Source organism: Orcinus orca, chromosome 9, assembly GCF_937001465.1.
Source record: "Orcinus orca chromosome 9, mOrcOrc1.1, whole genome shotgun sequence".
Lineage (NCBI taxonomy): Eukaryota > Metazoa > Chordata > Mammalia > Artiodactyla > Delphinidae > Orcinus > Orcinus orca.
Genome location: NC_064567.1, coordinates 102,748,899 through 102,772,948, shown reverse-complemented (window position 1 = coordinate 102,772,948; position 24,050 = coordinate 102,748,899). Strand labels below are relative to the sequence as shown.

The following is a 24,050-nucleotide window of genomic DNA, read 5'->3' as shown; positions in this document are numbered from 1 at the left end:
TTCTTCATCCATTTATGAAAAGAGTGGGGAGAAAGCTTGGAAGGCGGAATGGGAGTCTCATTATGGAAAAAAAAAAAAAAGAAAACCAGGTTTATTTGAAGGAGCTTCTGATCACATTTCCTTCAAATCAGATAGTTTCTCCTTTGGGAACGATGATGGACTGACATGAAATATTGTCTGTATCTCCTTAGCAAAATCGATTCCCAGTCTGTGAAATGCTAAGACATTAAAATCGAGGTATTGGCCGGGGGAAAATGCTGACCAACAGCAAAGGAGCTCTTATGAAAGGTTTAGGGAGCAACAGTGCGACCACTTCTCCCTGGGCGTCTTTTCCCTTTGGGGGCTGCAGCCATGAGATCAACGGCAAAATGTGAGGCTGCCTGGGGGACTGAACGGCACTCCTGTGATGACTGGAGCACTTGTGTCAGGGGCTTATCTCGGTCCCTACATAAATGAAACAACAAACACTGAATGATTTTAGAATAAAATCGGCCATCCCTGGCTGGTGGACCTAGAGACCCCCATCTCTTCTCTCCCTTGTAACATGAGGGACTAGGTGTCATGGTCGAATACGTCTCTGCTCACAGACATCAGGATTGCACCCTCTTTACTCTGGCTTCTCTTTTTCTCTAAGAATACCATATAGGAAAGCTTTATAAGTGGAGATCAATTTCAAACAGGGTGCTCAAAAGATGACTGAACTGTTGTCACATGACCTATTGTATAAACGCCCTGCGGTCGAGACGTCTTCCACACCAGCATCCGTGGGCGCCATCCTGGGACTCACCCCCTTCGGTCAGGGAGGCGCCGTCCCCCAGCCACACTCACCAGCTCTCCATCACTCGCACTCTCCCGAGCCTCTTGACCAGCACGCCTTTCCCACCTTCTCAACGCCCGCGCCACCCCCAGAAACTATGCCTGTAGGATGTCCTTGACTCACAGCCGTTCATTTCCAGACTTTCTTTCTTTAGCCTAAATGCTTTCCGAGTTAATGCCATCGTGGAGAAAGCCAGGGCAGGGGTGAGAAGCAGCGCTGAGATGCAGGCCAAGCATCCAGAGGCGCGCGGACGCCATCACTCACCCGTCCTGCCCTTCCTGTCCTCCTCCCTGCCCTCCGTGCGGGGGGGCACCAGCGGGCTGGACGGCAGGGGCTGGGGTGCAGGGGGAGCTGGTGCACGCCTCTTCTTCTTCTGTAAGTCCATCTGTGACCCCAGAGACACCTGCGAAGCACAAGGGAGGACAAACAGTCAGTGTGAGGGCGGCTGTGCACGTGAGGGAGCTGGCCGGCGTGACGGGTACCCCGAGGAGGGCTGGCAGGTTGCCGGTCCCCTTTCTGGGGCTCCTGGGCAGGTGGTGGAGGCATATGGGTGTGAGGGCTTGCTGGTTGCCCGGGAGTGGCCCTGAGGGGGTCCGGGGATGCTCAGAGATGCCCCCCAAGACCCCTAGGTGGCAGGGGGCGGGGGCTCTGCCCCGTATTTCCTAGGGGCTCCAGGCAAATCAGAAGACTTGGAAATCTCTCCTCAGCATAACTATGAGAAAGGGGATCCTGAGCTCTCACTTAAATGCAAAGAAGAACTATTCCTTCTGGTAGCTTTACCAAGGGCCCCTGCAGAGGAAGGACAGAGGGCATCTCTGGCCTTACCCTTGGCCTTTCTCTCGCTCTCCTTCCCCTTCAGCCAGGGTAGCAACTGTCCACAGGCCGACCGCCCCGCACCCAGAACCGCAATGGATTTGCCAGCCCATGGGACACGGGCATATGGGACACCACGCTCCCACCCAGCACGGAAACCCAGCTCCTCTGGGAGACTCAACAGTGACAGATGCACAGCTTCTAACGGCGGCTTGTTAGGATCGAGCAGGTCTCACTGTTGAAGGGGAAATCCGTTCTGTCTGCAAGGCTGGATTCACTGATTCCAGGTCTCTGTTCCCGAAAGAGCGCAAACTGTTCCTCTCCTCTGCACTACAGACGAAGCTTTCCTGCCTCCACCCTCCGATGGGACTGCATGGAAAGAGCACTGCGCCACCTGCAGAGGATGTGCAAGGGCCGGCAAGATGCCTGCGCTTGGTTCCTGCCCTGGGGGGCTTACAGCAGCCTCGGACCTCCAAGCCCAAGGAGGCCCTGGTCCTTCAAGCGCTCGTCCTGGGAGGGGTGCTGCCAACACCACCTGCTGGGCCTCGAGTCCTTCTCTTGGAGCTCCTCGGTTTATCAGCTCAGGTTCACAGTGGATGGAGAGCGTGTCTCCTCCTCCCAAGGAGGGGAACCTCCTCTGCTGGGCCGGACCTGGTGGGGTGTGTGTGTGTGTGTGTGTGTGTGTGTGTGTGTGTAAAAGGTCTTTTACAACTTCATCAGTAATACATATCTATTGCAATTTTTTTTTTATTATAAAAGGAAGAAAAAAAATCCCTTAATTGACACTCGGTTAACTCCTAACAATTGGCATACACTTTTTCTGGTCTTTCTGTTTCCTTTTAAAAGTCATATTTTTTCTATCCTTCTACCACAATACATTATAACCACCTCCTATACCTTTAAAATTCCATGTTTTATGAAAAACATGCACAAGAAAAGGCAAACAGTTCCACAAGGCTTAGAGTCAAACCCCCAGCTCCTAGCCCACTCCAACAGCAGCCACTTCAAACTACTTTTCGTCTAGCATTTACTCCGTTTGTCTACATAAAGAGCTTACTCTGCTGTTTCTTGACTTTTCCCATGTTAGATTTTGGCTTCCTACTCCAGAAGTTCTTTGAGACACAGGCACACACACAGACACACGACCCCACACATACTTTTCCTCCCCAGTCTTTGAAAAAAAGTTAGAGCACAATATTCAAATTAACATTCACTATTTAGTTATCCATATAGTTATAATAGATATTATAATTATGAAAACAGAAATTTTCTTCAAGAGCAACTTTCTGCGGCCGAGACATATGTGTATGTTGACTACATTTTCTTCCTAGATGAACTTTCGTTTGCTGTGAACTTGATAACTGATTTGTCTTCTTACTTTTTCTTCTCACTGAGTTTCCTGGAAATTCCTTTGCCCAGATTTTTTATCCTTTGCTTCCTGGGTCCTACGCCTTTTTAAAATTCACTTCTTCATTTTAGGGGTGCACTTTCTACCAGCTTTCTGAGACAAGATGGGTATGGGGTAAAATTCTGAGATCTTGAAAACCTAAAAATGTTTGTGTTCTCGTACACTGAGCAGTCAGCATGGTACCTGTGAGGTCTACACCGGAAAGCTCTCTCAGGATGCTTGGCTCTGACTCCACTGTCTTCCAGCCTGCAACCCTGCAGTGGGGACAGCCGCCCCCATCCCAACCCCAGGCTGGCTGGCTGTCTCCTTCCTTCCACAGGCTTGAGCATCTTCTCACTCCTTGAGCCCTGGACCATCCTGCCATGCCCTGGGTGAAGGTGCTTTCACCCTCTGCTGGGTCATCCACGGACCCCGGCCATCTGGACATCCTGCGATTCTGCAGAATGTTCTAGTACTCTTCCTCAAAGATTTTTTTCTTCCTTCTCTTTTCTCCTTTCTTTCTGGATTCCAATTAGTTGAACGCTGAAAGTTCTAAATCAATTTTTCTTCAATAGTCTTTGTTTTAATTGAAATACAGTTGATTTACAATGTGTTAATTTCTGCCGGACAGCAAAGTGATTCAGTTATATATACATTCTTTTTTATGTTCTTTTTCCATTATGGCTTATCAGAGGATACTGAATATATTTTCCCGTGCTATACAGTAGGACCTTGTTGTTTATCCATCCTATATATACTAGTTTGCATCTGCTAATCCCAAACTCCCAGGCCACCCCTCTCCCTGCCCATCCCCTTGGCAACGACAAGTCTGTTCTCTATGTCTTTGCGTCTGTTTCTGTTTCACAGATGGGTTCATTTGTGTCATATTTGAATATTCTTGACTAACTAACATTTTTCCCTCCTTTCTTAGAAATGCCCTTTATTTCATTATCCAACTCTTCTGGCTTTTAAATTTTCGGTTACTATATTTTTAATTTCCAAGTGCTCTTTCTTGTTACATATATTTTGAAATAGCTTCATGTATGTTTCCTGGATACATTCTCTTCTCTTTTCTCTCTGAGGCTAATTTATATCTTTAAAAATATGTCTTTCTACTCAGCTGTAAAAAAGAATGAAATAATGCCATTTGCAGCAACATGGATGGACCTAGGGATTGTCATACTAAGTGAAGTAAGTTAGAGAAAGACAAATATCATATGATATTGCTTATATGTGGAAATCTAAGAAAATGATACAAATGAACTTATTTACGAAACAGAAATAGACTCACAGACATAGAAAAGAAACTTACAGTTACCAAAGGGGAAAGGTGGTGGGGAGGGATAAAGTAGGAATTTGGGAGTAACGTACACACACTACTATATATAAAATAGATAAACAACAAGGGAACTATACTCAATATTTTGTAATAACTTATATGGGAAAAGAATCTGGAAAAAATATATATAACTGAATCACTTTGCCGTACACCTGAAACTAACACAACATTGTAAATCAACTGTAACTCAATAGGAAGTGTCTTTATTTCCATTTTCTTTTGTTATACACACTTTTTCTCCAAGTTCCTTTTTTCTCTCTTTGTCTTGGCCTCTTGTCCTGACCTTGCCTCAGTTTCTGGTGATGCTTGGCCAACTGATTCTAATTAAGTGTGTTTCTGTGGACAGGGTCTGTGGACACTCATGGGATTCCGTGTGGGCACCTGGGAAGAGATCTGGTGAGCTCACTGGGGGACCCCCAAATATCCATATTGGTAGGATCCTCTCTTCCAACCTCCTGCCTGCAGGTGGCAGCTGGCCTTGCAGAGTAGGGTCCAGTGGGAAGGCCTGGGCTCTCATGTAGCGCTGGGCTTCAGGGCTCCCTGACGTCCTAGAGTCAGTCTCTCTCCTTCTTTCTTGTCTGGAGTTCATGGGCAGACCTGCGGCTGCCCATGGCAGGGTGGGGCCTGGAGGCCTTCTGCTTCCCAGCCAGACAGCCCGTCCTTGGTCAGCAGCTCTCCTGCCCACTGCTGTGCAGAGGACTCGCACCCACTGTCCTGAGCCTCATGGAGGCTGGGCCTCTTCTGATGGCCTCTCCACCCGGCCTGCACCTCTCAACTTCTTCTGCTCTGCCAGGAATTTAGCACCATCAACTCATTCTAGTTCCAAGTGTCTACTGACAACCGTCCTTGTTCCTTCTCCCCTTCTCTTTGCTGTCGTGGACTAATGCTTTTTATTCATTTTAATGGGGTTTTGAGAGGAGAGAGCTAGACTAGCTCATTCCATCAGCCACGTTTTCCCATATCTTTTAAAGGCTGCCCAGGACTGCATGGATTCCTCCAGCCACAGTTCATTCAATTCAGCCCCTCTTTCTTTGGTGGGATATTAAGACTGTGGTTTTGGCTCTGACAGATTAAACTTTGTAGACCTCCTTTATCTTTCCCATATGTCTTTTTCTTTCTCTTCTTTTCCTTTTTTGAGTTTCCAATACATTTCTTGACTGCAACCTCTGAGGTAAGGAACATGTAAGGCTGGAGGAAAATCAGATTCAAAAACTGTTTCCCAATGTTAAGAATCCTCGTCACGTGGTTACCTCGCACTGAGCTCGGGATCAAAGTCACCAGGATTTTTTGAAATAAATGGTTGTCAAAGCTTTCCACTTTTCTGTTAGCATCTGTGCACTACCCTGGTCCTTGGTTCTCACTGGGGCCTGGGTGCCCAGGGGGTGTGTGGATGAGCTCTTGGGATACCCTGCTTGGGGGGGACCCTGGTCAGGGGTGGGCCGCCTGCTCTTATCTCCACCTGTCATAATCCCGTCTCCCCCTTTTGTCCGGCTGTGGATGACGATGTTGAAAGGCAGAGAGCCTCGGCTCTGGTACCCGGGTTTCTTCGTTCAGGGGTAACATCCATCCATTCATTCATCATGACGCTCAAATGCTATGCATCTGCCTGCCTGTATTATTTTCTTGTACACGTTTCTCAATCTCGTCTTAAAAGATGGTGAGAGACGTCATCATTTGTTCACTTGCTCTTTCCATTAACCAACAAGCCACTGTTGATTCCTTATGCTGTGACAGGAATGACCGTGGATTCAAAGACAGATAAAGTTCCTGACCTCACACTGATGTCCACCATCGAATGAAGGAGAGAGAATTCTATAACATTACATGATCTTCTTTTGGCTGGAGACACCGCCAAGAGCTGTAATTGGGGGCTGACGTGGGGACGTGGCTTCCTCTGTGAGTTCACGCTGGTTGATCAGCGCCCGCTAAGCTTGCACTGACGTCTGTATAATAATGACGTGCTCCGGATTCTGCCGAGTGCCAACGTCAAGTGGGAGAGAATTGAAGAAACAAATGGATCACGGAAGCCATTCTGGCTCACCAGCTTGGAAAAGCAGTTTTACCCGTTGAAAGAAAGTTCTGGCTCACTCCTTGTTACAAGATTTGGAGAAACATCAAGACCCTCAAGCCTTTGCCAAGACGGCCCAGCTTTGCCCCTGGCTGTCACTTTCCCAGAGATAATCACAGCTGCTCGACAAACAATGGCTGGAGACGCTGTGTTTTCCCGGCACACGGCTATTTCTGATCAATTAAGGCTATTTCTGATCAATTAAGGTAATGTCTTTGCAAAGTGTTTTGGCAAAGTCTGAGACTCCAATCAAGACACGATCTAATGGGCAAAAGTTTTTTTCTGCAGCTTTTGTTAGTTTAAGGTGTTTAAACAAAAGTGTTCTGGTAGATGTATTTACAGACTTCTAGAAAATATTGTTAACATGGGCAGCAACGGAGATTTATTAAACATTTACTAAGGGTGCCAACAGTAGCTCGTACGACTACCTCAGCGAGGTAATTTCACTACCTCTGTTTTACAAAGGAAGAAATTAAAGCTTGTAGAAGATTACTTGCCCAAGGTCAGACAGCTAACAAGTGGGCAGAGTGGAGATTCGACACTCAGGTGTGGAAGAAATAACTCCTTCAGTTTTGAGTAGAAATGTCCATTCCTAGGATTCCATAAGCAACTAAAGCCCGAGGAATCCTCACTGTTCCACGTGGTACAGATCCACCTGCTGGGTACATCAGAAGCCAACCTGTGCTTTACTTTAAGGCCCAACGCCTATCTTAGCACATCCTTTGAGGAGCACTTGAAACCCAGTCCTGCTGACTTTCCAGAACTTGTACCTACACTGTTTTCCTTCTTAGAACCAGGACATGCCGTGGCCACTTTTGGTTAGGCAGGGTTACTTTTACCCTCCATCCTCTCTGGTGACCAGTAGCCAGGAAGCGTTCCCCAATGGCAGAATCAGAGCCCTGGATATCTTGGTTATTTTTAGAAAGCATCCGTTCCACTGTGGCTGCTTTGGTCTCTGAATCTCATCGTGTCGGTCACGTGTAATGTGACTAGACTCAGAAAATTGTTTAAGAGGGAAGGGAAGTGCTGATGTAAAGAGATTGAGTAGGACTCTTACCATGAAACCCAGGGCCCCTGTCCCCACCTTGGCTTCTGAACCTTGCTCAGGGCGAAGCACTTGGTAGGAACATAATCAAAAGTGACTGAATGACAGTGTGTGTGTGTGTGTGTGTGTGTCTGTGTATATGTGTGTGTGTGTGTGTGTGTGTATTTTCCACGCTCCTTTATAGTTCTCATCTACATGCATACACATTTTCACATTATTCTTGGAGGAAGAGGACATATTCCTCTAGGTTTCAAGCGTTTAGCTACAGGAGACCCATCACTAGATTTGAGGGTCTGTCTATGTTATGAAATAAAGTAAGTATGGTTTTCAGCACTTTGCATCGACTTATGTGTTCATTTGTTCTTTAGTTCATTCTTTCCTCCATGCATCCCTCCATCCATCCATTTGTCCATCCAACCATCCATCCATCCATCCATCCATCCATCCATCCATCCATCCTTCCAAGCACATGGGTACTTGGTACCAAGCTCCATGCTAGGCACCAGGCACACAGAAGTGAAAGAAGGAAAACCAGGGGCATTTCTTTCAGCCCCATTGAACGGATGGCTCATGTGGGCTTGACTGTGCTCTACTGGGTCCCTGCTTCCTTGCCTTTCCTCAAGCTGCTCCTTCAGCCTGGAATGCCCTTCCTTCCCCAACGCTTCTATCAATCTTCTGCCCCTGCTGAAATCTCCCTCGCTCTTTAATGCTACTTCTCAGAGGAGACCCCAGAAGGGCAGGTGGCAGTTAGTCAGCCCCTCTTCCTGCCCGGATGCAGGAGGGGACCATTACTCGGAGGACCATCCTTAGCTGCCCCTCCCTTGGTTTCAGCTCACTGCTGCCATGCCCAGCTCCCCTGTTAGCCTGGGAGCTCTGCACAGCAAAGGGCATGACTTATTAGTCTCTGAACTTCCACAATTCCTGGCCTAGGGCTTTTGCGCTTTAGGAATCAAATGTCTGTTGAATACAAGAAAGCATGAAGCAGGCATTTTATATAAATGGAGCATGTTATGGAAGGAATTGACAAATATGAGAGCCTGTAAGCACAACACAGCCCTGGCCCTGTATTCTCATTTCTGTGTTGTGCAAAATGAAAATACTCTATTGTTTTTACTCTGACAAATGAAAGTCACATATGCGCACTAAAAACAGTTCAAATAATAAAGGGGCATATAAAGTACTAAGTGAAACTCCTACCTCACCTGTAGCCCCAGCTTGATGTGTGTCCCCTCAGTGTGTTTTCTGTGTATCTATATATGTGAATATTTACAGAAATGAGGACATGCTCTCTTGATGACAACTGCTCTTTTCTCCTGTGATGCTGTCCATTGTTGGGTGTGGATCTCTCCAAAGTCCTGAGGACGGGAAGGGCTCACCCCTGCATGGACCACCCATATTTACCTGTCCTCAAGGTTTGACATTTCTGTTATTTCCAATTCATTGCTCTTTCAAATATGCTTTATTCCTGTCCTGCCCCTAGATTCTTCAGAACCATTTTTTTTTTTTTTAGATTCCATATATATGTGTTAGCATACGGTATTTGTTTTTCTTTTTCTTACTTACTTCACTCTATATGACAGACTCTAGGTCCATCTACCTCACTACAAATAACTCAATTTCGTTTCTTTTTATGGCTGAGTAATATTCCATTGTATATATGTGCCACATCTTCTTTACCCATTCATTTGTCAATGGACACTTAGGTTGCTTCCATGTCCTGGCTATTGTGAATAGAGCTACAATGAACATTGTGGTACATGACTCTTTTTGAATTATGGTTTTCTCAGGGTATATGCCCAGTAGCGGGATTGCTGGGTCGTATGGTAGTTCTATTTTTAGTTTTTTAAGGAACCTCCATACTGTTCTCCATAGTGGCTGTGTCAATTTACATTCCCACCAACAGTGCAAGAGGGTTCCCTGTTCTCCACACCCTCTCCAGCATTTATTGTTTGTAGATTTTTTGATGATGCCCATTCTGACTGGTGTGAGGTGATACCTCATTGTAGTTTTGATTTGCATTTCTCTAATGCCTAATAACTTTTTAAATTGAGATTCTTTAAATGCTAGGATTAGCATTTTTAATGATTAAAATGATTTTTTAATGTTTACTTTTGTCTGTGTGAGAGAAAGAATTTATAGTTCTATCCATTAAGCTTTTTCTGTCAACTGTGGTGTTAGCCTTTTCTTAATAATATCAATATGTACGTGAAATACAAATATGTTGTGAATATTTTCCCTAGTTCCTTATGGCCTTTTAATGTTCTGCTTTTTTTTACTTTTTTTGGAATGTGAAAGTTTATCTAATTCAATCTGTCAGGTGCCCCCTTCTTTTTCTGTTTCTAACCCTGTGCCATACTAAGAAAGGGCTTCTTGATTTCAAAATCTAAAAGTCCCTATTATTTTAATGGAGTTTCCTGGCTTACTTTTTCACACTTTTATTTTATTTTATTTTATTTTATTTTATTGTGGTACGTGGGCCTCTCACTGTTGTGGCCTCTCCCGTTGCGGAGCACAGGCTCCGGATGCACAGGCTCAGTGGCCATGGCTCATGGGCCCAGCCGCTCCGCGGCATGTGGGATCTTCCCGGACCGGGGCACGAACCCGTGTCCCCTGCATCGGCAGGCGGACTCTCAACCACTGCGCCACCAGGGAAGCCCCACACTTTTATTTTAAATCAACCTGGGCTTAACTTTTTACATGCTCTTCATTTCCCCCAAAGTGATTAAACGCACTTACAGCACAAATGACAACTAGTTTATAAATCTGCAGCCACCTACATTATCGTAAAACAAAATTCAATAATATCACACACAGAATGAGGTGTGAAAAACTGGTGTTGTGACTGATGTTTCCTTTCGTCCCCGAAGCATCTCATACAGCAAGAAGCTGGCCTGCTGGAAATCTCACCTCTTCAGAACCCAGACCAGAACCATGCAGAACTGGGCTGCCAGCTCACGTCCGGGGTCAGCTGCAGGAGGCTCCTGCCCTGCCGCCCCTGCCAGGCTCCTGCCTAGGCTCTGTCCCTCGAGTCATCTGATTTTCCCTCCACAAAACAATAAACCCAGAGTTTCCTGGGAAGAGTCAGTGTCAGATCTGAGAATTCAGAAAAATTGGTGATGCCGTCTAGAAAGATGTCCCTCTGTACTGCTTAAATAACTTCTACAGAAAAGAGACTTATACTTTAAGGGATAAATCCTTAGTCATCTAAGTCAGTTATTTCTTTATCATGTTCTCATTCTCCAGGGACACCAGGATGCCAACTTTATAGTATAATGAGGTTGCTCCGGATTAAAATTTAAACCTACATTTTCAACTGTTCCTTTTACATGGTGATTATTCCATCTAATTTTCCTTTAAATACACTTGTACTTTTAAGAGAATGAGCACGAGGATTATGAACAAGAACAGCCTAGAAAAATATATCAGCAAGATGAGAGCGTAGCACGGTGGTTGTGCTTGGACCCTGGAGGCAGAAAGCCAGGTTAGAGTTTTGCTTCCACCATGAGCTGTGTAATATTGGATAAGTTGCTTAACTCTCTGTGCCTCAATTTCTCCAGTGGTAAAACAGGGATGAAAATAGTTACTGTCTCTTTTGGTGACTGGGAAGATTAAGTGAGTCATACCATGAAAAGTACAGAGGATGCTGTCCTCACTGCTGGGCAGCTTCTACCAAGATCTTTCACCTTCTTATCCTCCTCATCACCCTCCGAGTCAATGGCAGACAATGCAGTGGGTTCCCGGACAGCTGGAGGTCACCCCATAACCAGACCTGGCTGGACCCAAGTCTTGGTTTCAGCTCTTACAGGGAATGGCGGGGTCCTCGGAGAACACAGTCAAGCTCTGCCTTCCTAGTTAGGTTTCCGGAGGTTACATGCGCTGACAATACCACCCTGCAGAACAGTGTGGCCGCCCTCGGAGCTGCGAGTAGCACAAAATCTAAGCCAGCTGCACACGCTCGCTCAGATACCAATGTCTCTGTGCCTCACTTTCCACTTTTAAATGGAACAATAGTAGTGCCCGCCCCACAGGGCACCACGAGGCGTCACGTAAGCATTAAATGTGTGCTCAGAAATATCTCCAGCAGCTTGAAGTGCTGCTAGAAAGTGATATATATCTGTTTGCTCAAGAAACAGGAGTCAAGTTGAATAACATCAAAGAACACAAAATCTTACAGCTGGAATTCCAACTCTTATTTTACACATGAGAAAGCAGAGGACGAGACGTTGAATGATGTTTTCAAGACCGACTCCACCTGACTCACCTTGATTAATGAAAGAGAGAGCGATGATGCTTCCCAGCTTATGTGCTGGGAGGAAGGAGCCGTGCCGAGGCTCTCCTCTGCAGCCCCATTATCTTGTTTAATTATCAAAACCACCTCTCACTGTCAGAAAAGGGAAGTGAGCTTGGAGGGGCTGAGTCATCTGCTGAAGGCCGCAGAGCTGACTGCTGTCTGACACTTCTCTGTGCCACCTGCTTACAAAAGCGGGGGTGGGGGGGGGGGACACACAGTGGGCTGGCCCATGGTCTCCCGCATAACGCTCTGCCTCGAAGGTGGGCGGTTTGCTTGATTTGCTGCTGTCTCACTAGCACTGGGAAATGTCCTTGGCGTATTTTGGGCGCTCACTAAACATCCCTCAACTGAGTCAATGCTGTTACCAAAAGCATCCGTATGATGAAATCTGTTTTCCCTTAGGACGGGTACACTCACTGGGTGACTTTCTAAGTGCCTATTACGTGTCAGATACTGACTTGGCACTGAGAATAAGAGGTGAGCAAGACAGACAGGACCTTGGGGCTGGTTTTATTGGAAGGGACGTGGGTGATGACCAGACGTCTCGTGGACAGTCCTTGCCACACGGGACACCCCTGGAGAACCAGTTTAGGGGGAAGACGAGGCTTTTGGTTTTGGCCACACCTGTGGAGCTTTCTGGTGGGCAGGCTGGAGGTATCCCACCGAGACACTCGCATGGCAGCGGCACCGACGCGAAGCACGCATGGGACTTCCCAAGAAGAACGTCGGGGAAGAAGGGAAAATACAACCCTAAGACGGTCTAACTTTCCTGGGGCTGCTTTAGGATGGAAGATTCTGGAAGGCCGCTGGAGAGTTGGAAGCAAGCCGAGGGGCTCAGCAATGTGGCGCAGGAAGTGACCGGGAGGGTCAGAGCCTGCCGAGCTCGGGCAGGGTAGGGGTGTAGAACGCCATCACGCAGGGGGAGCTGGCCCTGGGGGGAACGGGGCACCCAGAGCAGAGCAGCACGGAAGAGCCAGATGGGCTGGGCGGGCAGCCCGGGGTGGTGTGCAGCGGCAGGGGGTGTGACCAGGATGAGATGGGGCAGCAGGGGGACAGGCGAGGGGCTGGGGGCTCACTCACGGGGGCCTTTTGCCTGCACATTCCTCCTCGGGCTCCTGGGACCTGAGCCAGCCCCAGAGGCGGTCCTTGGGCCACTTCCTTTTTTACCCCAGAGAATTTTCAAGGTGATTCTTTCCAGATTCAATGCCTTTAATGCCACCTTTGTGCAGAGACTCCCAGATTCACAGCTCGGCCTGAATTCCTCCCCTGAGCTCCAGGGCCACACACCTAAATGCTTGCTGACAACAGCACCTGGACATGGGCATCTCCGCATGTCCCCAACCAACCCCTTGCTTCTCTCCCCAAACCCGCTCCTCCCCCAGGGTAATGGTCACTCCCTGTTTCTAGCGGTTCAGGGCTGGATGCCCCAGGCGTTCTGGAGGAGCCCACACCCCTTCAACAGGCGGGTCTTTCTCCGTGTCCCTGTCACCACTCGCTTTAAGCCACGCTCATCTCTCACCTGAACAAGTGTGGCAGTCCCTCCCTGGCCTCCCTGCGCCCACCCCAGACCCTTCCACATGGAAAGCCAGCCACGCTCTGCTCAAAAGTCTGCAAATGCCTCCAGTCCCATGTCCTGCCTGCAATTAACATGCGAGGGCAAACATCTCCTCAAGATACTGATGTCATTTCCTTTGGGAACATACCAAGAAGTGGAACTGCTGGGTCATATGGTAGCTCTATTTTTAATATTTAGAGTAATCTCCATACTGTTCTCCACAGTGGCTGCACCAATTTACGTTCCCACCAGCAGTGCAGGAGCGTTCCCTTTTCCCCACATCCTGGCCAACATTTGTTATTTCCTGTCTTTTTGATAAAAGCCATTCTGACGGGTGTGAGGTGATACTCGTTGTGGTTTGGATTTGCATTTCCCTGACGATGACAGATGTGGAGCATCTTTTCGTGTGTCTGTTGGCCGTTTGGATGCCACTTGTAACAACACGGTTGGACCTTGAGGGCATTATGCTAGGTGAGATAAATCAGACAGAGAATATAAGGAATCTAAAAAAGCCAAACTTGGGAAAACAGTAACATGCTAGCTACCAGGGCTGAGAGGTGAGGAGACAGGAAAGAGGCAGCTTCAGGAAACAAACCTGCAGAGCGTAGATGAACAAGCCCTGGAGACCTAGTACCCAGTGCAGCGATCATAGACAACAATATTGTGCGATAATCATCAAACTTGCTAAGACACTAGATCTCGATTATTCCCACAAGAAAAAGAGAAATGATAATTGTGTGATGGGACGCGAGTGCCGACTGTTGCTACAATCAGATTACAGTATATAAATGTATCAAATCTGCACGTGGGGCACCTTAACTGTGCACAATGTTATACGTCAAATAGATTCCGATGAAAATGAAAGTAAAATCCTCTGGCAGAAGCAGCCGAGGTAACTGGATGGGAGTGGAGAGTGAGCTCTGGGGAGAGGCAGCCTCTGCTGTGAGATCTGCCGTAGAGCAGACCTGCGGGTCGGTGTGGACCAGGCTGGCACCTGGAGGGGCTCCAACCTGCTGGCCAGGTGATGGAGCTGAGCGCACCCACAGCTGCGCTGGCCCAGCTCTGTTCTGGGCACCTACGGAGACTGTGCAAGAGCCCAGACAGACAGCAATGATGCTGGCCACGGCCAGTGCCTTTAAGGGGAGGAGGGGGAGGCAGCATCCAGGGAGGAAGCAGAGTGCCAAGTCTGGGGCTTTAGGCCAAAGAGCGTCACTCGAGGAATGAGCAAGCCCCAGAGCTGGCCGTGGCTGGCCCCTGCGAGTGAAGAAAGGTCGCTGCCGTATCAGTGCACAAAGGATGCTGCAGCCACCAAGCCATCACGTTACAGCGGCCCTGACGGTGAGCCCTGAGGGAACTCAGGATGGAAGCAGGATGCCCTCAATCCAGCCATCAGCCACTGCAGCCCACCCCAGCGGTGCACCCTGAGGGGACTCAGGATGAGAAAGCACAGGACACTGGCCCCAGATGGCTGAGGTGCAGAACAAAGGGATGATGTCAGTGAGCCCAGACTCTTGCATCTTCCCATGCATAGAAAAGCGCTAAATTCCTTAACTTGAGATGTCTGGTTTTCTTTAACTAACTAACAGTAATCTTTCGATGTTCCCACTACCTGGTCTTTGTTGCAAAAACTCCTCTATATCCTGGCTCCCCGCTTACCTCTTTGGAGCAGTCCCTCAGAGCCACCCGAGAGGCTGCGCCCTGGGTTTCAGTCCTTAGTTTTGTCTGCCACATATAACATAATTCTCAAATTTTAGGTTGTGCGCTATTTTTCAGTCGACACCCCGAGGGCATGTTTCCGTTGGGATTTACTTGTTTCTTCTTGTTTACTCATTTATTTAGCCGTGCTTCTCTCAAGGATGCTTCCCTTCCAATGCACCCGGAGACACAGCCCTCAGCTCCAGTCTGCTGAGCCGATCTGTCCTCCAGGGGTGTCTAAACACCTGCCCTCTAGACCCCTCCCCAGGTGAGACAGCCCTTGGGGAACCAGGGCTCAGGTATTAGTACTAACGTGTGACTTTCCTTCTGGGAATTTGGGGAGGGGAGTCAAGGAGATGGTGACATCATATCCTGATTTTACAGGGGTCCCTAAATCCCACGGTAAAGAGTACATCCACCCCATCACCAATGACATAAAATGTGGGGACCCTGAATCTTAGATTTCCCTGTACAGTCTTAATTTCAAAAGTTTATCTTGCTGTCAGAGGATATCCCACCATTTAATTTTGGTCACTCTAAATAAAGTAGCATTGATTCTGTGTGAGTGAACATCACACTTGATGAAAGCAGTATCCTGGCTGGGTGTTACCTGGGCAGATGGTTGGCACAAATTCTAACTGAACTGACATGTAACCATTTCACCCCTAAAATGAGCCCTCTAGGAACTATACAAGCCATACATCACAGACCTATGCCCAAGGTGTGGGGAATTTTTATCAGTTATTTGCTACCATTAGATGACTAAGGTCACCATAGTTTTGGCCACGGAAATTCCGCTATCCATCCAATGTTTTGGGATTCTGCTTTATTCTTAGGCTAGTAAGAAAGGCTGAGATCTTAAAAGTAAAAATTTGGAAACAGCCTCATTGTCTACCACACGGAACTGGCTAAGTGCTTTATGGTGGACTGGCTGGCTTTTACACAGCCCTTAAAATGGGGACTATATTTATGAACTCCTGTGGAAAAGAGCCCCAAGATACATTGTTAAGTGAAAAGGTATAAAACAGTTTGCATGGTATGTTTCCATTTGTGTAAAGAGGAAGCCATTGCTTATGCACAGACACACACACACACACACACACACACACACACACACACACACACACACACACACACACACTATATCTGAAGGGTACAGAGTGACCATACATATTACTATACTACTTGTTCTTGGGGAGGAGAAGTGAGGAGGAAAAGGATGAGGAATCATTTTCACTCTATATCTTTTGATATTTTTGGAATTTTGAAACATGTAACAGTATTACCAGTTCAAAAAATAAATTTAAACAAAACCTTAAGAAAAAAAAGAAAGAAAGAAAGAAAGGCTGAGAAGACTCCACCCAAACCCTGATGCCTCAGGTCAACTAAATGACTCCCTTTGGTTGTTTATATTCCATCAGCTAAAATTAAAGCCCTCTTCACAGGTGGGAGCAGGCACGCTGCCAGGGAAAACAATTTCTATCATCACCATCTTTGGTAATTCCAGAAAGAAAAACACTGGGCATGCTTCATGGAAAGTTATGAGAAAAAACAAAAGTTGCTATTCCAGCACTTTCTTTCTACCTCAGTTAGAACAAAATGCCCTAAAACAGAATCTGATTACGAGCTTTTGGTTTTTAAATAGAGATTTTTAACATGGAATCCTCAAGTCTGATTTTCCTTCCTATTTCCCAGTGTGTACCAAAGACTCTTACACCACTTCAACAGACATTTATGAAGGGTTAATTTTTCTTCTAAAATTGCATCAGCCAGAAATCTGTGCAGAGATAGTTCTCTGTAGGTTTACAATCTTTTTGTTTTTATTTTAATTTTTTCTGGCTTCCTTTTCTTTTCGTAATTTTTAATTTTATTATACTTGATTTACAATGTCATGTTAGTTTCAGTTGTACAGCACAGTGATTCAGTTACACATATGTAATATATATATTATTTTTCATTCTTTTCCCTTATAGGTTATTACAAAATATTGAGTATAGTTCTCTGTGCTATGCAATAGGTCCTTGTTGATTATCTAGTTTATATTGGGCTGGCCAAAAAGTTCATTTGGGTTTTCTGTAACCTCTTTCGTAAAAATCCAAATGAACCTTTTGGCCGACAAGGTATATAGCCATGTGAATCTTTAGTCCCAAACTCCTAATTTATCTCTCTCCCCCTTTCCCCTCTGGTAACCACAAGTTTGTTTTCTATGTTTGTGGGTCTAATTCTGTTTTGTAAAAAAGTTAATTCCTATCTTTTTCTTAGATTCCACATATAAGTGATATCATATGATATTTGTCTTTCTCTGTCTGGTTTACTTCACTCAGCATGACAATCTCTAGGTCCATCCATGTTGTTGGAAATGGCATTATTTCATTCTTTTTTCATGGCTGAGTAATAACCCATTGTATGTATGTACCGCATCTTCTTTATCCATTCATCTTTCAGTGGACACTAAGGTTGCTTTCATGTCTTGGCTGTTGTGAATAGCACATGTATCTTTTCAAATCTAATCATTTTTATGTTTCAAGTACTGGCAGAAAAATTTCTTCTTTTAAAATTTCACACTCAGGCATTCAGGAAAGTTGCCACTCCCTGGCATCGGCATGCCACGGGCAACCCCTCACCTCTGCCAATGGTTCCCGTGTTCTCAGCAGAGCCCGGGACTCTGGCAGAGGAACAAAACAGGGGTCCATCCCACCCACGACCCACAGATAGGACAGGAGGTGGGGGGAGTAAGAATTAGAAAGAAGCACCGGTAGGTAATACAGGATGCAGGCCCAGCAGGGGCTCCCCTGAGAAGCAGAGGTGACGACAGGCAGGTTAAGCAGGTGACAGCCTCAACCCTCGAGCAGATGACGCCCCTATCCTCGGGATGGACCCCCACCAGCAAACAGCACATCATTTCTTCTTCCCCTGCCAGCATTAGTACCATGGTCCACCGCCCCACTTTGGCCAGCTGGTCCCTCGGCCAAAACCGAGATCTTGTCTTCAGAGCAAAATTAAGAGCCTCCTTTGACCGCGGCCTGTCTGAGTCTCTAAACCCCGGCTCCCTCCCTGACTTCCCCTGAATCCAGGTGGCAGCGGCCTCCTCACCACCTTCCCACAGCCCCGCGGTCCTGGAAGGACGCTCCGCTTTCTGCCCCAGCTGCTCTCCTTCCTCTGCTGCTCCCCCAGCTCCTCTGTCCTCCTCCCCTTTCGTGTCTTACCCATTCCTCTATTCCCAGCCATCCCCTACACGCGGATAATTCTCAGACTGCCCAGTGTGACCACCCCCTTCTCCCCACCTCGGAGCTCCACGGACAATCACCAAGTGGCTTCCCCTGCGCGTCTCCTGAAGACACAGGTCCCAAATCATCACCTGAACCTACAGTCCCCTCCGACCTGTCCCCTTCCCGTACCTTTGGATGTTGGGTGCGTCCCAGGTGCTGGGACCCCTCCTGCTGGCACACTTCCCTCACCGCATTGCTCATGAAGGGCTTCGGGTCTTTTCCTGAGTCTCTCTAAACGGTGTCTCCCTCTCTTCTGCTGCTGCCGAGTCTCAGGCCCAGGGCATCCCTGTCTGGATTACTTTAAAGGTGTCTCACCTCACAGTCCGGCCTCCCTTTCTCCCTTCTCTGAGTCCGTTTCCACAGTGCGCCAGGCGCACGGGGATCACTTATTTACTCAAAACTTCCCTAAATACCGACTAAGCGCCAGACACTGTCCCACGTGAGTGGAGAGAGCCTCAACGAAGACAAATTCCTTCCCTCGACTCCCAAGCTCACCTCCTGGTGCGGGGACAACAGGAAGAAACACCTGGATCATTTTAGGTGGTGACCCATCTTATTTAAGACAGAAACGTGCTTTTGTGGGCTGAGGATGGAGGGCTCACCTGAGCAATTAAACAGGAGGGTCAAGAAAGCCCTCTCTGAGGAGGCGGACATCTGCCTTGAATGATGATGAACAGAATATTACAAGCGAGGACAGGAGAGGGCGGGAGCCGCTTGGCTTCATTGCCACTACAACAGGACAGGGAGGCCACTGCGGCCAGAGGCCCTGCATGGCGCTCCTGGCCTCGGAAAGAAGCTTGGCTTTATTCGGTGTCACTCCCTCCTTAAAACTGTAAGTAGGATCAAGCCCAAATGATGCCTGCAGCAGCCACCCAGCTCCTCGGGGGGTGGGGGGCAATTCTTCCTGTCTCATCTCACCCCCCCACGGGCCTCACACACCTCAGCCTCCAACACCACCACGGGGTCCCCTCCACCTGCGTCATCCTGTCTTGCATCTAGCAGACTCCTATCCACCCTTCAAGACCCCAGTGCAATGTCCCATCCCCACCAAACATAAACATCTGCTCTTGCACACCCCAGGACACTTGCACCTGCTGTGGCTGCCCCATCACGCATGCCTGACTTCCCCCTGGACTGCGGCCTCCTCGAAACCAGGGGTGAAGCTTGTCCACCTGTGTTGCTCAGCACCTGAGTCTGGCTCCAGGTAGGGTCTTTACTACGTAACGCCGTGTATTTGTACCACTCTCTACGTAACGCCGTGTATTTGTACCACTCTCTTCCCACTTATCCACAGGGACACAGAGCAAGCACCTCCCAGGAAGATGTGAGGTCATGGCCATATCCTGTTCACCTGTACTGGGACCATTCCGAACAGGCTCAGGTGGATTAGCCAGCATCCCACAGAGATTTTCAGGTGGGCATCCATTGCCATTTTCGCCAAATACTCTCTCACACACACACACACACATACACATGCATAGGCTTGGATACAACTTAAGTAAAGCTTGCAAAAGCATTAGAGAGGAAGACAGAAATGCTATAGGGTGGGTTTAAAAAGTATGTTCTGAAATAGATTCCACAAATATAGTCAACTGATCTTTGACAGAGGAGCAAAGGACAAAGGAGCAATGGAGAAAACAGCCTTTCAGCAAATGGCTCCGGAACAACAGGACATCCACACGCAAACAAAAATGAATCTAGACACAGTCCCTACACCCTTTTCAAAGAGTAACTCAAAGTGGATCACAGACCAAAAATATTAAATGTAAAGCTATACAACTCCTGGAAGATAATACTGGAGAAAATCCAAATGACCTTGGGTTTGGTGATGACTTCTGAGATACGACACCAAAGCCATGATCCATAAAAGAAATAATTGATAAGCTGAACTTCATTAAAGTTAAAAACCTGCTCTGCAAAAGACGCTGTCAAAAAATGAGAACACAAGCCATGCACTGGGAGAAAATATCTGCAAAAGATACATCTGATAAAATTCTGTTATCCAAAACATAAAAACTCTTAAAACTCAACAATAGAAAACAACCCGATTAAAAATGGGCCACAGACTTTAACAGACACCTCCCCAAAGAAAATATCCAGGGGGCAAATAAGCATATGGAAAGGTGCCCCATATCATATGTCATTAGGGAAATGCAAATTAAAATAATGAGATACCACAACACCATAGTACTTGGTATTAATAAGATACCACAACACCATCGTGTCTACGCTTCATCACTAGTTTTGCTGATTTTAGGGCTAGGATTCCAGCCATATTCCGAAGCTACAAGCAAATGCACCAAGTGTAAACCAATACTCAGAATATGAAACAAAAATAAAATATAAAGCACATAAATAATGAAGACTTAATCAGGCTTTATCATTCTATCGGCTATTAGGACTACGTAATGAAAAGTCAGGCTTTTGCGAACTACCACTGCTATTGTGTCTAAATTTCCATTAAGAAACCACAGTCCTATTTTGGTCTCTTCTCCCTCCAATAACTGTATCTCCCCTTACAAAACACTCTTTGTTAAAGGGTCTTTAGTGACTGGAAGACTTGACTGTCACCACCTCCTGGGACTAAAATGGCTAACATGCTTCTTGAATGTTCGTCCCTTGGCAAACATGGAAAGCTAAACAGAAACACACAAAGGATAGTGCCCTTGTTCTGTGGTAATTATCTCCTGAAACAATAGATTTTGGAAAAAAAAAAACCCAACAAACCACTTGCTATGGTTGAATGAGTCCTTTATATAGAAATCAGTCCTTTTTCAGTACTATTCAGAGTCATTTCTCTCCCGTACCAGAAATGTGTTATTTGCTGCTCTCAGCACTTAATCATATTAGTTTGCTGGAAATATAAAGCAAACTTGAACTTGAGGAAATTAAGCGTGGCTCTCTTCATAGAACCTAAGATTGCTTCTTTTATATTGTCTAAAAGTAACCAAGGGCCGTTGACTTCCACACGACCTAAATCCCCACACACACATCACTCTTTGCCTTCCTGGCCACTGTGCACATCTTCTGGTTTATTCTGTCCAATCCTCCCACCCCCGCCAATCAGATGGATTCAGAGTGTGGCCACACTCCTAACGGCTGTGAAACTGTTGTCCGGACCGAGACTCTGGGTCCCCATGGGACACCTCCAGCTCGCCATCCACAGGGAGCTAGTTGGCAAGAAGCGAATAGAGGGTCTGGGTTTACCACGTGTTGCAAGAGACATGCTCAGCTAGCACTGCCGCAGGGGGTGCCCTGTCACAAAACAGCAACCCCCATGGGGCCAGCTGGTCCCCATCTCCACGTAGCTGTCCTCTTCTCACTGGTACATAGACTTAAGGCCCAACCGCTGTTCCTGTGTGTTCCAAATGTAGAAAGAAGATGTGTTTTGAATTGGGCATTCAACACACACAAAAAAAGAAAAATCATAGCATCACTACTCACAATAGCCAAGACATGGAAGCAACCTAAGTGTCCATCAACAGATGAATGGATAAAGAAGATGTGGTATATATATACAATGGAATATTACTCAGCCGTATAAGAGAATGAAACGATGCCATTTGCAGCAACATGGATGGACCTAGAGATTATCACGCTAAATGAAGTCAGAAAGGGAAAGACAAATACTATATGGTATCACTTACGTGTGGAATCTAAAAGGTGACACATTGTTGCTTAGAGGAATCGCTCATGATCCTTTGTATTTCTGCAGTGTTAGTAAACTTATCTATGAAACAGAAACAGACTCACAGACATAGAGAACAGACTTGTGGTTGCCAAGAGGGAGGGAGCTGGGGGAGGGATGGAGTGGGAGGTTGGGGTTAGCAGATGTAAGCTTTTGTTAAAAGGATGGATAAACAGCAAGGTCCTACTATAGAGCACAGGGAACTATATTCAATATCCTATGATAAACCATAATAGAAGAGAATATTTAAAAAAGACAGAAATTAACACATTGTAAATCAACTATATTTCAATAAAAAAATACTACTAACGCATCTAAAAAAAAAAAAAAAAGAGTGCAATGGACCAGGGCTTAACTTGTCCCATCTCCCTAAAGAACAATTCCTGGACCCAAGTCTGTATTAGTGACATCGACAGTCACTAAAGATCACCAGAATGAGCTTTCCAGGTAGCCCTCCTCTTGCTACAGCATTAAGTGTGTGTGAAGTTCATTTTTATTAGAGATGGGGGAGAAAAAAGTGTCAGTAAAGTGTGTGCTGACTCAGAGCCTTTGCAACAGACATCCCTGTGCCTGGAATTTGCGTCTCCTAGATGGTCAGATGGCTGGTTCCTTTTAGGCATTTGGTACAGAGAGCAGTTCCCCAACTTCTGATTAGCCACCCTGTCACATTCATCTTTATCATGTTGCTAATGTCCTCATTGTACTCACTTATAGCTTTTTGTGTATTTGTTTACCAACTTTTTTTATCTCCCAACACGAGCTCCATTGGAGTATTTTGCTCTCTCTGTAAGCACACAGCAGGTTCTCAAAACATGAGGCTAGATGAAGAAGACGCACCCTATAATGATCAATATTTACTAGAGTTGCCATTACCAGAATACTCTGTGCTGTTTTAGCATGTGTCAATTTTGGTAAGTTGTAGTTTTCAACAAATTTGCCTATTTCAGTTTTCGAAACTGTTGGGATAAAGCTGACACCATGTTCATACTATCTTTTTAATGTTGGTAAGAGTGATACATCTTTCATTATTTTTAAAATTAATTTTTATTGGAGTATAGTTGATTTACAATGTTGTGTTAGTTTCTGCTGTACAGCAAAGTGTCATCATCTTTCATTCTTGGTATCAGTGATTTATGTTTTCTTTTTTTCTTAGATCAATCTAGATATGAGTTGATCATTCCACTGATTATTTCAAGGAAAGCTTTGGTTTCATTGATTTTTTCTATTATCTTTCTGCTTTTGGTTTCTTTGACTTCTGCTCTTTTTTATATCTCTCTTTTTTCTTTGGATTTGTTTTGTTCTACTTTTTCCAGCAGCTTAAGAGAGAACCTTAAATCTTTGATTTTTAACCTTTCTTCTTTTCTAATATAAACATTCAAAGTTATAAAGTTCCCTATGAGGATTGCTTAGCTGCATGCCACAAATTTTAATATGCTGTATTTTTGATTTTATTCAGTTCAAAATTTCCTTTGTTGCTTCTTTGTTGACTTAGATCATTATTTTTCTATATTATTGAGATATAATTGATATATAACATTGTATAAGTTAAGGTATACAATATGATGATTGGATATGCATATATATTGTGAAATGCTTGCCTCAATAACGTTCGGTAATTCATCCTTCACTTAACATAGTTTCCATTTTTTTTTCTTTTTTGGCAAGAACATTTAAGTTCTACTCTCAGCGACTTTCGAGTATATAATACAGTATTGTTAACTATAGTCACCGTGCTGTACTTTAGAACCCGGAACTTATTCATCTTATAACTGGAATTTTTTATCATTTGTCCAACTTCACCCATTTCCCATACTCTCACACCCTCACCCCTGGCAACCACCAATCTACTGTTTTAGTGAGTTTGGTGGGTTTTTATTTTTAGATTCCACATGTAAGTGAGATCCTACAGTATCTGTCTTTCTCTGTCTGGTATTTTACCTAACATAATGCCCTCCAGTTTCGTCATGTTGGCCCAAATGGCAGGATTTCCTTCTTTTTTTATGGCTGAAAAATATTTCATTGTATATACATATACCACATTTTCTTTATCCATTCCATCGATGGACACTTAGCTTGCTTCTAT

General features: G+C 45.8%; 1 protein-coding gene across 9 annotated transcripts in view; it reads right to left on the bottom strand.

Annotated features, from left to right (window-relative positions):
* Positions 1 to 24,050, bottom strand: part of COBL (cordon-bleu WH2 repeat protein) — a 258,983-nt gene that overhangs the window by 61,375 nt on the left and 173,558 nt on the right. For all 9 annotated transcript variants that reach the window (XM_049714449.1, XM_049714446.1, XM_049714450.1 and 6 more), the window contains one exon: positions 1,082 to 1,220. In XM_049714449.1, coding sequence (XP_049570406.1) covers positions 1,082 to 1,220 — 139 coding nt within the window. The remainder of the gene's footprint in view (positions 1 to 1,081; positions 1,221 to 24,050) is intronic.